Raw genomic sequence first — 15126 nt, 5'->3', positions numbered from 1 at the left:
TACATGTGTCATATAAGTTAGGTAAAATAAATTCATCAACTAAATATATATACACTACCAAAACAAGTCTAAATAACAAGTATTTATCATGATTGTTAGAGTTTAAAATGAACAGTCACTGCAAGTAACTAAAATACGTCTAAAAAGATTAGGATAGTTCTATGAAAAACAAATTATTAATCAAGGATTAACACCTTGGTGCTAGTCTGTAGAGAACGAGAAGCTAGTCCTGACCGACGGGATCTCCTGATGGTTGGTTTACCACTGACAAGAGGTTTGAGGCACCAACGGGAGAGCCTAAAAGATGTACGGGAGATCTTGATTAATTAGTAGTATGCCACCGACGAGGAAAACTTGATATTCGTTTATCACCGATAGGAAGTCTTGATTATTAGTTTGATTCCTAATTATAATTAGCTTAACACACATATAGCTACGTTTCTTGAGTTTCTTCCAAGATCTAATTTTCCAAAAGACATGTTGGTGGGTAAAACACCAAACTTACCATCAATCCATTTTTAAATGTCTCATACAAACATTATGTGAAAACATGTTAAATTCATTTTCAAACCAAACCAAATCAAGTAATCATCTCTATATTATTTTCTACATCATTTTGTATTCCTCCAACACTTAAAATAAATTTTTTAGAGGGAAACAAATTAAAAACAACAATATTAAATAGGGTACTTCTCAAAATTCAATTATGATTAAAAAAAATTAATATAAAAATTTAAATTTGGCTAAACATAAAGTGTCCCGTAATTTAACATGATGTGTTTGCTCTAGAGCATATGCCACAAACCTTCGCAGAAATCTCTGCTATCGCAACTCTACCTCGACACTAAAGAACTATTAACAAGATGGTGGTAAGTTTGCGTGTGTCTCAAGACATAGAATTTTGACCCAAGAAAGAGAAACCTATAACTGTAAAAATAGCTTTTAAGACAAGGAAATGAAGGCTTGAGCAGTTCTAGCAACTTTGATGAAGACATCTTCGAGAGTTGTGTCCGCGAGTCCCCAGGCAAAGACTGTGAAGGATGATTTGGCCTTTTCAACAGCGCGAAACACCTCAGCAATCCGAACCTCTTGCTTTGGGAGCTCGAATTTCTGAGTACCAGCAAGGTGATATATCTTCTTGGCGTTGGGAGAGATAGATTCAACCAATCTCTCTACCTCTTCCTCATGATTTGAAGATGTTGTCATCGTGAAGACATATGATCCACCGTATCTGCTCTTCAGTTCCTTAGAGTTTCCTATGCATTGCAAGCCTCCGTCTACAAAAATTCCCAATCTATCGCATAGAAATTCGGCTTCTTCCATCGAGTGAGCTGAAAATATTGTCTTAACGTTAATATTAAGTATAATTTAGGAGGCAAATAATATTCCATAAGTTGAGAAACTAATATATGTATACTTGTGAGAATTATTGCTGTGTTTTGTTTTGCACGCTTGATCACATTCCATAAATTCTTCCTCGAGGCTGGATCAAGTCCTGTGCTTGGCTCATCTAAATAAACCACCTATTTTCGAGAGACCTTGAGTTTGTTAATAATTAACTTTAGAGAGACATAATCACTCAACTAACAAGAATGTACGTACCTTGGGGTTCCCGATAAGCGATATGGCCACGCTAAGCCTCCTTTTCATACCTCCACTGTAATTACCAGCAGGTTTGTCGCCAACTCCTCCATCGAATAGGCTGACACTTTTGAGAGATTCTACAACAGCCTTAAAATGATCATATATATATCCATGAATTATCATTGTCTTCAAGAATATATAACAACACATATAAAACAAAATAAAATTAGCAAGGTGATAAACATATATACTTGTGTTAGATCAGAGCCCTTGATATTTTTAAGTCGACCGTAAAAGAGAAGATGTTCCCTTCCTGTTAGCGTCTCCCAAAGCAAGCTGAAACCAAGAGAATAGTCTCAAAAAAAGTGTTCATTATTTGGGTGGTAGTAAAAAAAAAAATCCAAAAATCATTTTGAGGATTTACTCATGCTGCGGGCATACGCCCATGCTTGTGTATACTTTGTTCATATCCTTGCATATGTCCAAACCCTGAACCAAGGCTGTTCCAGATGACGGTTTGAGGAGCCCTGTCATCTAGCGCAGCAAAGAAAATACAGCTAGATATATTACCAAATTTGACACTCTGAAACTTGTGTTTGCAAAACTGACCATACTAATGAAGACTAACCATACTGATGAAGGAAGTTTTGCCGGCACCATTAGGTCCAAGCATGCCGAAGCATTCTCCTGAAGGAACGCTGAGATACAACCCTCGTACTGCCATTTTTGGCGGGTTACCATCTCTACCTGGATAAACCTTTTTCAGGTTGTCACACAAGATCGCATGCCCTGTGCTACCTTCATTCCTCAATTTTTGAACCTTTTCCCTCTGATTATTATTATTATTATTCTTTGTTATCAGGAGGGCTTTGAAATATGAGAAAAATTAATGGAACGGCAAAAAAAAAAAAAAAAAAAAAAAAAGACTTGACTTCTTCCATACCTCCTCAGTGATATCAAGTTTTTCTATATCTATGGAGACTTTTTTAGAATCCACCCTTTGCACAGTAGGCCTCCTTGGTAGGGAAGAAGGTTTCTTGAAAGGGTTCACCAAGAAAAAGAAAGGATGCTTTCCGGATGTGAAAACCTGATCGATATAGTAGGCTACAATGAGAGCAAGAAACCACTCTATTGACATGATACAGAAAACTTCACCCATTCCGCTATCACTGAGATCTTGCCACTTCATCCCGTTTCCCCGGGAGGCATATTGCGAGAACTCATACAACCCGCGGTACAGAGAAAAGCCGGGATACAACTCCATGGCAAGAATCCATTCTTCTGCAAACGTACATACATTGTATAGTAAATAAACATGAGCATTTGTTTTTTTTTTTCTTTTGTCAGGTTGTTGACTAAATTACCCGGGAATGACTGATTTTCAATCATTTTTTGGAAAAGAAAGCTACCCAAGAGCCCAGTTCCGTACACCAATATGTAAGCAACGACTACAATTAAGCCATAAAACAGAGAAAGCCATTCAAATTTCAACTCTGACATGTTCTTGAGCAGTGGAATTCAAGAAATACGTGATGTAGTATACCTGTTACAGTCTTAACCTTTGAGAATATCGAAGAGACTAGAAAGGCGAGGGAGATTTGTAGATTTAAGTAGATAAAATAGAAAACGAACTGGATGCTGTAGTCATTGAGCCGGAAGTACTTGAGTCCTATAGCAGACCCGAAGCTCACCAAAGAAATAACATACAACATAGATATGGTGAGAAAATAGGCATATGAAATCATCCAATATGGACCATCGCCTAGCCCGTGCATTTTCATTATAATTCTTAGACGTTCTTGCTTCTCATACACCAATGATGTCAAGATCACCTGCATGCAAGATTTATATATATCTTATTTATTATACATACAATATAATGGGATGAATATTAAGTAGCATGTAAGAGAACTTACGGGGAACAAAAGAAGAACAACCCAAGTGAAGAAAAGTGGGCCTAGCAAGGACGCAATGTCTTGATTCATTTTCGTTTCTTTTTTAGGAACTTCTTTGAGAAACTCAAATAATATCCTTGTCCCAAGGCCTTTTAGAAACTTAAGATAAGCATTTGATATCTGCATACAGGAGAGATATATGAAATCGCATGTGAAATTCAACGATTTCTTGAGAGTACATGATCACCGTATATATATATATATATATATATATATATATATATATATATATATATTTGGTGTAATATTTGTTACCAGATTGATAGAGCGGGGAACTCGGACCAGCTTTAAAGGCTGACCAGTTGAAAACTCATCATTGTAGGTTGAGTTATACCATATGGTCACATTGAAATTTTTCCTATCCGTGCTCATGAGATCGTATGCTAAGGCAACAAAAAAAGGCAGACATAATATAAATGCCAGAATAATTTAACCACCAAGGATATATAAATGGCAGTTTTTTACAAACCTGCAACGATCTCATTTGTCATCCCCGCAGGGTTTCCCCTCCAACTACCCTTGAAAAGCTCATCATTGACCTCTACAGAGTTATTTCTCCAGAGACACAACCCTTGAACACACTTCACCGCTGAGATAGTTAATTAATAACAAACAATCATCAAAAAATTTTATAAATAAAAAACGCATGCATTTCTCACGTCTAGAGCCATGTCAAAACTACATGTCTGAGAGGATGTATGAGCCTATGCCTAGAATTCACAAAAAAAAAAAAAAAAAAAAAAAAATCTACCTGTCTGAATTTGTCCGAGCGAGAGTGGCCATGTAGAGTTTGCACTGCAAGAAGGTTGGATACTGTAAATAGGGAGATCTGAGGCAATCCCCGGGTCTTCATAATTGTCTTCCCCCGCTGCTTCTGTTGAACCCTGAAAGTCATCATCTCTCGAGTAAAAGAAGTGGTTGAGAGATAAGAGAATCAACTGCACTCAGAGATAGAGAGAGAGAGAGAGAGAGAGAGAGAGAGAGAGAGAGAGAGAGAGAGAGAGACATACCAAGACGTTATTGGCTAAAGTAGGCAAGAGGTCGGAGGAATTAACCACAAAAGAAGTGCTGAAGATATTTGCGGATAAAGCTTTTCCAAGAGCCAGTTTATCACCAGTGATAAGTATCGTTACAGGACAAGATCCTGTTCCTCTGCATGACTTGTCAGGGAGATCTTTGTAGGAAAAGAAATCGGTCTTAACGGAACGGAGTTCATGTTGTGGAATCTGCAACATCGGAGGCAACGGTGGAGGGTTTGGGATGGGACAGATACCACCAGGCAAAGTAACGTTGCCTCCACAATTAGACATATCAGAGACACTCTTCATCAAGGCATCAAGCACTTGTTGAATCGCCAGCAGAATTAAACAGAGGAAGAGTGGAACCAGGATGAGCCGAACATTTGTCCATATGTGTTTCCTCTGCCATTTCAGGGTTCAAGCAATTAGATCGTTCCAAGCTAAACACAAAGATATTCTAAGAAACTTGCCGGAAACGGCAATATCAAAACATACCTGGTAGGTTAAGTTCTTCCTAAGTAACGCATTGGCTTGCGTCCAAAAACTTGCTGGACTAGGATTCACCATTGGCTTAGGTAGTCTCACTTGGTCGTCTTTGTTTTTTTTTCCCTTGCCAGTTTAAGTAATCGTTTCTTCCTTTAAACTTGCGCTTTTTATAGTGCCAATTAAAGTGTGGTTTCAATTAAATGTGAAAAATATTTGAGGTCTGAATTTACACTTTTTTTTTTGCCTTCCCAATTTAAATAATCGTTTCTTCCTTAAAACTTGCGCTTTTTTTTTTAGTGCCAAATAAAATGTCGTGTCAATTAAATATGTGAGGTCTCAATTTTACACATTTTTCAAGCTGGGGATGAAATTTAGTCAACCGAAAAAATTGGAAGCGGATAGTTTTTTTCTTTCTAATTAATATTGGTCAATCCTTTTTTTTTTTTGTGTGTACTGGTGGAAGTGTACTGGCAACAAGACGGGTCGGGATCGATGTGCATCTCAGGACACTCATCAGAGATGCGGGTGCCACAGAATGTTCCGGTGACACGTCCTCCATCACCAGATGCATTAGGACATAAAGGCCTACGACAAGGGGTTCGTGGTGTCGTGATTGATTTATGATTCTAACGATTAATTGATTTTGTTCTTGTTGGAATAAGATTGGGTTTTTCTAATTTAGGATAGGGGTTAAAAGTTGTAGAAGAAGTTTACATTGAGTTTCTTGTTTGTTCAATGTGACAAAAGTATGCACCTTATAAATAGTTGCTGACATTCATAACCTAATTTTCAGTTAAGAAAAGTTACTAGATTGACCCAAATAATGATTTTAATTAATAGAATATCTCATAAAATTAGGAGGTTATATGGGTTATTTTCATGACGATAATATCCTTTTTCTCTTTGTTAGGAAAAAAAAAGTCAAATTTGCCCTCAAATTTTTTCAAAAAACGTGAAAAAAAACTTAGGAAATTTTTTTGGCTTTTTAAAAGTCTGCTGGATTCGTTATGACAGGTTTATTTTCAATGGCAGACTTATTTATCAACGACAGATTTTTTGTGACAGATTTTTTATCTCTCACAGACTTAATTTAACAAGTTATGACAGATATTTATTTTGTTGTAGTTTTTTACTCCACTACAGACTTATTTTTTGATGACACCACAGACTTTTATCACTTTGACAGATTTATTAAAATTAGTGGCAGATTTATGTTTATAGTGGCCTTAGACTTTTTATTTTCATAAAAATATCTGTCATCAAGTGACAGATTTGTTTTTGGAAAAATAATTACTAGAATGACTTAGTAGTGATAACAGATTTTTTTAATGTTATGACAGTTTTTATTTTTTAAACAAAAAAACTGTCGAGTGATAGCAGATTTGTCATACAAAAAAAAAATTACTAGATTGATATACAATCGCAAATGAAATATTTCTGTGATGACAGATTTTATTTACATTACGACAGATTTAGGATTAGTTCAAAAAAAACGGTCACATTACAACAGATTTAGTGATGAAAAAAGAAATTACTGGAATGACTTCATATAGTGATGACAGATATGTTTTAAGCAATGACAGATTTTAATTTTTATTCATATTATGACAGATTTTATATACCTATTTGATGACAGACTTTTCATGATGGACTACATATTTTAAGAATGACAAATCGTAAGTTTTCGTCGGAGTCGCGAAAGTGACTGAGTTTTAATCAATGAGGATGAGAAAAAAAAAATGAGGCTGAGAAAAAAAACGTGAAAGGCAGTCGTAATTTAGGGCTAGTTGTTTTTTTTTTTTTGTTAGGGTTTTGTAATTCTAATTTAAATGTTATATTGTTTGATTTTTTTTTTAAAGCCTAATAAAATTGAATTGGATTTTTGGTCATTTTACCCAAAATTTGTGTTAGTCTAGTAAACTACAAAACTAGGGTGTCAATCTAGTTATTAATCTCTAAATTTGAGTCCAGTAATTTTCAGTTAAAAAAATAGACCAAGGAAATTAAAACTCATTACGTTCAAAAAACGACCACACTTAAGACGAACACCATAACGTTCTTTTATCTTAAAACGACACTAGTCACAAAAGAGTTTTTTTCTTTCTTTTTTCCAGAGAGTTTATTTGATTCTTTCTCTACCAACTTGATTTCTCGTGACAGTCATTTGCAAGCAAATTCAATATTGGCTCGTCAGGCACGATTGCATGTTCCTTTATTTTCCTATGTATCAAGTATATATCTAGGCATTTATGTACCGATTTGGATCCTCTCAAATTCTGTGATAGTGCCTTTGATTTTGATGACAAAAAAAAAATAACATAACACGGTGCAAGCGCAACTCTAGATGACACGGTGAGGTCTCGGACCCTCCTGAATATCTCGCCAATCTCGTTGATCGTTAATCTAGAAGTACTTCACCCGAGCCATTGAAAAGATTCTTTAAGGAGGTATGTATGTATGTACACTCAAGTTTTTTAGTAGCATTGTTTAGTTAGTAAATAATTTAGTGCCTCTGAGCCTTGAACTAATTTTTGCAGCATCTAAAAGTTGAGCCGACAGAAGAAAGCAAAGCTTTCATGACTTTTGTTATCCCACACGACAAAGAGCAACTTTTGACGGTAACCATCTACAAAAGCTTTGATTATATATCTTTTCGATATATATCTTCTTCATCTGATGAATGAATGAGTTATTTTTCCATAATTATCGAGAATAGGGGTTTTTCGGGGAGCTACAAGATAGAGAATCTGAATTTGGCATCTCAGACATTCAGCTCGGTCTTGCCACTCTTGAAGAAGTGTTTTTGAACATAGCTAGACGTGCTGAACTAGAAAGCGCAACTGTTGAAGGAACCATGGTCACTCTCGAGTTAGAATCAGGCATCGCAGTCGAGGTAAATCTACAACGTCCATCAAAATAATCAGTTTCACTGCAGTATTGAGAATTAATTAATAAAGCTATAGTTAATGGACACAAACTAATTAACCTCAATGTTCAGATACCTGTGGGAGCAAGATTTGTAGGTATCCCTGGAACAGAAAACGCAGAGAATCCAAGAGGAATAATGGTGGAAGTGTATTGGCAACAAGACGGGTCAGGATCGATGTGCATCTCTGGACACTCGCCGGAGATGCGGATACCAGAGAATGTCTCAGTGATATATGAACCATCATCACAAGTATTAGGACATGGGCAGCGACGAGTTCGGGGAATTGTGATTGATTATGAATCTAACAATTAACATTCCCTTCTTGGGCAGTTTGGGATCTACATATGTTCTATTTGGTTTACGCTGGAGTTTAAAAACAGTTATGGAGACAATTAGAAAGTTATGTTGTCAAATTTTCACAGTGAGAAAAATTGTTCTGTTTACACTCTTTCAGCAACAGTAACGAGAATCAGTGGCGGAGCCAGAAAATCTATTCATCGGGGTCAAAATATTTTTTTTTTTTTAAAAGATGCATAAAAAATAGCTTCATAAGTCGATATACTAAAAGATGTGAAAGATGTTTTCTTATTTCCACCATCACACAATCAAAAATTGATTAAAAACACAAAGAAAAAAGAAGAAGAAAGTAAAACGTTTTTAGATCAGGTCAAAATAAATGTTAAATATTATATTACTTTATATTTTTTTTTTGTCATCATATTACTTTATATTAATAGGTTTAATTGTAGTAGATTTACTTAAAATAAATTTTATTAGGCTAATATTATCTATAAGTATAGTGTAATTATTGGGTTTGTAACATAATTTTTTTTTATAGGGATCAATATTTTTATTGGATTGGAGTCAATAATTTTTTCATATAAAAATTAAACTATTTTTTAAAATTTCACCGGGGTCAATTGACCCCTATGAATCTTCTCTCCCTCCGCCCCTGACGAGAATAGTAAAAAACAGAATCCTAATTAGGTTAAAATAATGTTTGAGATGGAGAACAAAGTATATATGTACAAGTTGCTTGAGATATTTGAACACAGGTTGGTTGGTAAGTTTACGTGTGTTTCAAGACACATAAATATTGATCCAAAAACTAGCGTGTAAGAAAAGAAACTGAAGATCAACATATGTGGATGTTAATATTTTTCACTTGTGTTACGTAAGGCTGTTCAATAATAGATGTATATAGAGGTAAAGCTTCTGTTTAACGAGTTAAGATTTGTAATATTTTTATAAATATGATTAGTTTATTAGTTTATAATATAGCCAAAAATGTTCTACAGCTCGCTGCTGTTTAACAAAGCAGGGCTGTCTCCATATTGAAAATAATTATTTACATCTTTCTTTACTTTGGAGGCTTTAGAGCTCGCTGCCGTCGTCTATCAGAACAGGGCCGGTTCTATAGTTACCTTTCCCATTTCCGACATTGTTTTCATAATCAATTCCAAAAGGTGCTAGATCAATAGGTTTTCCTTTATTCCCAGAGGCCGTCTTCACGAATAGACCGATAGCTCTAGCCCATTTCACCATAGAACTGATCAGATCTCTTCTCTGTTCAAAAGTTATCTCCTTGGAACCGCTCTTCTTCATCTCAACCAAAACTTTTCCCATTGACAACATACCATCAAGCATCCTCCACGAATCCACCTATATATGGCCAAAAAATAAACGAAACAATCTTAATTTATTTTCATTTTAAATAAAAAATAAACCATATAAATGTTAATGTCTAGTTAGCACTTACTGATGTTCCGCCTTTAGTACCATCCAATAAAATCATAGCCCTGAAGAGCTTCTCAGATTTCACTGACATGTCGTCTTTTGATTCGGGTGATACCAACTTGAAGCAGGCCATGTAGTCCTCCAGCTTTACAAAGAAATCCTGGAACTCTGGTGTCGCAGGACACTTACTCTCTAGGCTACCCAAGAAGTCCGACATACCATTGTAAGCGAAAGGCTCAATGTCTTTGCCCATTTTGGGGGCATTCTTCAAGTAATGGGGTAATGAGAACGTTCCTTGTTTTTCATACATAGCTCTTTTTGAAAAAGGGGATTCTACATGGTTGTCATAGTCGATCCCAAAAGATGCCAGATCAATAGATTGTCCTTTATCTTCAGAGGCCGCCTTCACGAATAGACCGATAGCTCTAGCCCATTTCACCATAGAACTGATCAGATCTCTTCTCTGTTCAAAAGTTATCTCCTTCGAACCGCTCTTCTTCATCTCAACCAAACCTTTACCCATTGACAACAAGCCATCCACCAGCTTCCACGAATCCTCCTATTGCCAAAAAAAAAAAACACAATCCTTTTTCACTTGAAAATGTGACAAACATACCAATATATATATGAATGTTAAACGTCAAACTAAAAACTTACTGATGTTCCGCCGTTACTACTGTTGAAAGCAGACATAGCCTTGAACAGCTTTTCAGATTTTACTGACATCTCGAACAGGTTGTCTTTTGACCCGGGTGATGCCGAATTGAAGGAGGCCATGTAATCCTTCAACTTTTCAAAGAAATCCTTGAACTCTGCGGTTTTAGGACACATACCCTCCAGTTCACCCAAGAAGTCCGATATACCTTTGTTTGCGAAAGCCTCATAGTCTTTGCCCACTTTGGGGAAATTTTTCAAGTAAAGGGGTAATGAGAACGTCCCTTGTGTTTCATAAACAGTGCTTAATGTGACAAGCAACGTTAGACATACCGCTAACGAAATTTTTCCCATTTTTTTTCTTTTTTATTCTTAAAGAGGTACAGGGAAACGACACAGGTGAAAATATTTTTTTATAAATTTTTAATAGTGTCTTGCTTTCTATGGTAACTGGATTTATATAGATGCTTAAAAAGTTTTAAATTGACTATCAAAATGAATAAGAAGAAAATAGTTGATAAATTTAAGGTCGTTAATTAATTAAGAAATGGTAAACGAGATTCGAAGAAATCTCTCTGGATATTCGCTTTTCTCTGGATATATTTTTAGATAGGATAAATTTAGTTAGGAAAAAAAAAAAAAATTTAGTTAGGACATAAATTAGAACATATTGAAATACACCACCTTACAATATTAATGAACCATCTATCTACAGCCTACAGGTCAAAAAAAAAACGATTTTCTTTTGATTTAATCCTCTCGACCCTATAAGGCTTGTGATGTTTTGATGGTTTTCAGTAGTTGATTCACGTCTCTTATTTTAAGACAGGGCCATGATGGTTTCACATATGCATGGCTTCAACAATACATCAAAATATGAATCTGGATGACACCCACATGATTACTGATATCCCTGCAATATCCGATCCTGCAACAGTCCATTCTTCTGTAAACGTAAATATTGAATACTAACTACGTAGAGTGATAAAAATAAGTATAACAACAAATTTTATTTTTGTATGCGGATTGGCTTTGGCTGATAGGAAATGTTTCAAACAGAAGGAAGAAGGGTGACTTATCAATAAGATATCTTCTCATTATATATTATCCCATATAACAATTAAAAAAGAAAAAGATTATAACCAAAGAGATACAAAAAAAAAAAAAAAAAAAAAGAAAAAAACAAAAGGAAGAAGAAGATAAAACGCATTACAACGCACATTATTTATTGTTTACTTGCTCATATCATAGCAAGCTATATATTGATTACAGAAACGACCATATGTTTTCTATGGAAAAAAACATACTCCTTTAACCATTGCATGAACGAGCGGTTGGTGAGGAAATAGTATGAACCAACAATGGTCCTGCAATCCTTCGAGTGCTTCGCAGCAAGCACGTTTTAGATGGCTAAAATCCCAGTGAAGTATACCACCAATGGCATCACTGCACCCTCGGACTTGCTTAATTGAGTTTAAGCAATCTACTAGAAATAGTTCTGTTTCTGCCTTCACACACGAAATATAAACTAGTGTAATGCAAAAGAACATCATTACAACAGCGGCAACTTTTTTGTTCAAACCTATCATTTTGTTTTCTTACGAAATATAGAAATAAAAAGCAAAGATGGTTGTGTTTACATAGGATGTCAATGTTGATTTACATAGAAGAAATTTTAGGAAAGCTCAAAGAAACTTTGGTTGGTAAAACATCAAACTTACCATTCACCCATCTTTAAATGTCTTACGAATTACAAACATTACACAAAACATGTTAAATTCATTTTCAAACCAAACTAATTCAAGTATTCATGTATATATTTTATACAGCATACTAGCAACATTTGCAATAATTTTTTGAGAGGAAAAACAAAAACAATATTAAGTATTGTACGTCTCCATTTTCAAGTTTATTATGATAATATAAAAATTTAAATGTGGCTAAACATAAAGTGTCCCGTAATTTAAAATCGTGTTTGTCGGCGTTATCATCAACAATGTTAACTCTCATCTGAAGCTTGTCATGAACCGTTGGATCTATTCTCTCTCCAAAATATCCAATGGTTGAGAATTTAGAAGTTAACCAAGGTTGGGTTATATGTCTTCATGTGGTAAAGGTAAAGTGGTATTAATTTTTTTGGAACAGTGAAAAAACACAAAAAAGTACCTACTCCTTCCCATGTGCTTAATATGCTCAAACAATCTCACTAAGTACCCCAACATGCCAGGAACCCTTTATAAAATATGTCAAGTCTGTCTTCTATTACAGTTTACTTTTCATTTTTGTGTCTTCGTCACAAATCACACACCAATTAGCTTCTTTCCCTTTCAAAAACAAGTTTTAGTCCAAGATTAAAGTGACTTAAACTTTTTTTTTTTTTTTTTTTTATCAAAAATGAAAAATGCAACAAAAATTTAAGTTTAGAGAGGACTCATAAAAGTACAAGTTCGTTCTTAATCATTTTGTTAAATTTTTCCCTAAACCTTATTTTTGTGGTATTTTTGGTTTATTAGGTTTTAATGGTGGTAGCTTTATAAGAATTGTCCATCTAATTATCATTTCTATTGTTTATTAGTTTCCATGAGTTTTCTGAAACAATGATTTCCATTAGCCAAAATCTCTGCGCAGAAAAATTTAGAAGTTTGATATCATCCAACATACAAATAACCCCCTTATTATCTTAATCTTTAAACCAACAACTAGACTAGAGTTTGCATCTTCCTGTAAGATTCTAACAAAAATTTGGTAGTTTAAAAAGATCATAGATGAATAGTTGGGAATGATAATAAAGTGTAATAGGTGCCCCGTTATAAGAAAATATTTAGGTTCTTAAGTAATGAATGATATACGCGAGAGTCAACTAATAGAGAACCAGTACTAGACGCGAGAGTATAAAAAGAATTCAGCATAAGAATTTTTTTTTAAAAAAGGAACCGACAGTTTACTAAGACTTTAAAGTTTAAACATGGCATATCCATCCTTTTTTTTTTTCCTTTTTTACGAACAACTTTAAACCTTCATCTTGTAATGTTTTAATGAAAAGTAAAAACATTACATGTGTCATATAAGTTAGGTAAAATAAATTCATCAACTAAATATATATACACTACCAAAACAAGTCTAAATAACAAGTATTTATCATGATTGTTAGAGTTTAAAATGAACAGTCACTGCAAGTAACTAAAATACGTCTAAAAAGATTAGGATAGTTCTATGAAAAACAAATTATTAATCAAGGATTAACACCTTGGTGCTAGTCTGTAGAGAACGAGAAGCTAGTCCTGACCGACGGGATCTCCTGATGGTTGGTTTACCACTGACAAGAGGTTTGAGGCACCAACGGGAGAGCCTAAAAGATGTACGGGAGATCTTGATTAATTAGTAGTATGCCACCGACGAGGAAAACTTGATATTCGTTTATCACCGATAGGAAGTCTTGATTATTAGTTTGATTCCTAATTATAATTAGCTTAACACACATATAGCTACGTTTCTTGAGTTTCTTCCAAGATCTAATTTTCCAAAAGACATGTTGGTGGGTAAAACACCAAACTTACCATCAATCCATTTTTAAATGTCTCATACAAACATTATGTGAAAACATGTTAAATTCATTTTCAAACCAAACCAAATCAAGTAATCATCTCTATATTATTTTCTACATCATTTTGTATTCCTCCAACACTTAAAATAAATTTTTTAGAGGGAAACAAATTAAAAACAACAATATTAAATAGGGTACTTCTCAAAATTCAATTATGATTAAAAAAAATTAATATAAAAATTTAAATTTGGCTAAACATAAAGTGTCCCGTAATTTAACATGATGTGTTTGCTCTAGAGCATATGCCACAAACCTTCGCAGAAATCTCTGCTATCGCAACTCTACCTCGACACTAAAGAACTATTAACAAGATGGTGGTAAGTTTGCGTGTGTCTCAAGACATAGAATTTTGACCCAAGAAAGAGAAACCTATAACTGTAAAAATAGCTTTTAAGACAAGGAAATGAAGGCTTGAGCAGTTCTAGCAACTTTGATGAAGACATCTTCGAGAGTTGTGTCCGCGAGTCCCCAGGCAAAGACTGTGAAGGATGATTTGGCCTTTTCAACAGCGCGAAACACCTCAGCAATCCGAACCTCTTGCTTTGGGAGCTCGAATTTCTGAGTACCAGCAAGGTGATATATCTTCTTGGCGTTGGGAGAGATAGATTCAACCAATCTCTCTACCTCTTCCTCATGATTTGAAGATGTTGTCATCGTGAAGACATATGATCCACCGTATCTGCTCTTCAGTTCCTTAGAGTTTCCTATGCATTGCAAGCCTCCGTCTACAAAAATTCCCAATCTATCGCATAGAAATTCGGCTTCTTCCATCGAGTGAGCTGAAAATATTGTCTTAACGTTAATATTAAGTATAATTTAGGAGGCAAATAATATTCCATAAGTTGAGAAACTAATATATGTATACTTGTGAGAATTATTGCTGTGTTTTGTTTTGCACGCTTGATCACATTCCATAAATTCTTCCTCGAGGCTGGATCAAGTCCTGTGCTTGGCTCATCTAAATAAACCACCTATTTTCGAGAGACCTTGAGTTTGTTAATAATTAACTTTAGAGAGACATAATCACTCAACTAACAAGAATGTACGTACCTTGGGGTTCCCGATAAGCGATATGGCCACGCTAAGCCTCCTTTTCATACCTCCACTGTAATTACCAGCAGGTTTGTCGCCAACTCCTCCATCGAATAGGCTGACACT

At 34.9% G+C, this 15126-nt stretch overlaps 4 protein-coding genes across 5 annotated transcripts in view; 1 reads left to right on the top strand and 3 right to left on the bottom strand.

Annotated features, from left to right (window-relative positions):
* Window positions 1-690: 690 nt before the first annotated feature.
* Window positions 691-5168, bottom strand: LOC9302525 (ABC transporter A family member 12). 2 transcript variants are annotated; one of them, XM_002864704.2, is made up of 15 exons: window positions 5054-5168; window positions 4550-4960; window positions 4291-4423; window positions 4009-4128; window positions 3795-3922; window positions 3501-3659; window positions 3128-3416; window positions 2949-3032; window positions 2528-2865; window positions 2213-2413; window positions 2009-2118; window positions 1836-1920; window positions 1603-1731; window positions 1418-1523; window positions 691-1331 (listed from the first exon to the last, which is right to left on the bottom strand). In XM_002864704.2, the coding sequence occupies exons 1-15, from the start codon at window positions 5123-5125 to the stop codon at window positions 943-945; spliced, it is 2754 nt and encodes a 917-aa protein (XP_002864750.1). In that variant the 5' UTR covers window positions 5126-5168; the 3' UTR covers window positions 691-942. The 2 variants fall into 2 exon arrangements, with proteins under 2 accessions (XP_002864750.1, XP_020869224.1); XM_021013565.1 differs by lacking the exon at window positions 691-1331 and having other exon boundaries at window positions 1432-1523; window positions 1603-1721.
* A 368-nt stretch (window positions 5169-5536) lies between these two features.
* LOC9300826 (ABC transporter A family member 9) lies at window positions 5537-8420 on the top strand. The gene is made up of 4 exons (XM_021015816.1): window positions 5537-5641; window positions 7582-7662; window positions 7761-7937; window positions 8043-8420. Exons 1-4 carry the CDS (start codon window positions 5537-5539, stop codon window positions 8283-8285), a joined length of 606 nt encoding a protein of 201 aa, XP_020871475.1. The 3' UTR covers window positions 8286-8420.
* A 786-nt stretch (window positions 8421-9206) lies between these two features.
* Window positions 9207-10839, bottom strand: LOC9300825. The gene is made up of 3 exons (XM_021016341.1): window positions 10368-10839; window positions 9733-10269; window positions 9207-9635 (listed from the first exon to the last, which is right to left on the bottom strand). The coding sequence occupies exons 1-3, from the start codon at window positions 10716-10718 to the stop codon at window positions 9348-9350; spliced, it is 1176 nt and encodes a 391-aa protein (XP_020872000.1). The 5' UTR covers window positions 10719-10839; the 3' UTR covers window positions 9207-9347.
* Window positions 10840-14106: 3267 nt separating this feature from the next.
* The window catches only part of LOC9302524 (ABC transporter A family member 12), a 4606-nt gene continuing 3586 nt past the window's right edge, over window positions 14107-15126 (bottom strand). Inside the window, 3 exon segments of the mRNA XM_021021772.1 lie at window positions 14107-14747; window positions 14834-14939; window positions 15019-15126. The exon segment at window positions 15019-15126 is cut by the window's right edge and continues 4 nt beyond it. Of these exon segments, the coding sequence (XP_020877431.1) occupies window positions 14359-14747; window positions 14834-14939; window positions 15019-15126 (603 nt within the window). The 3' untranslated portion in view covers window positions 14107-14358.

Source organism: Arabidopsis lyrata, assembly GCF_000004255.2.
Source record: "Arabidopsis lyrata subsp. lyrata unplaced genomic scaffold ARALYscaffold_8, whole genome shotgun sequence".
NCBI lineage: Eukaryota > Viridiplantae > Streptophyta > Magnoliopsida > Brassicales > Brassicaceae > Arabidopsis > Arabidopsis lyrata.
This window is presented reverse-complemented; position numbering and strand designations above follow the sequence as displayed.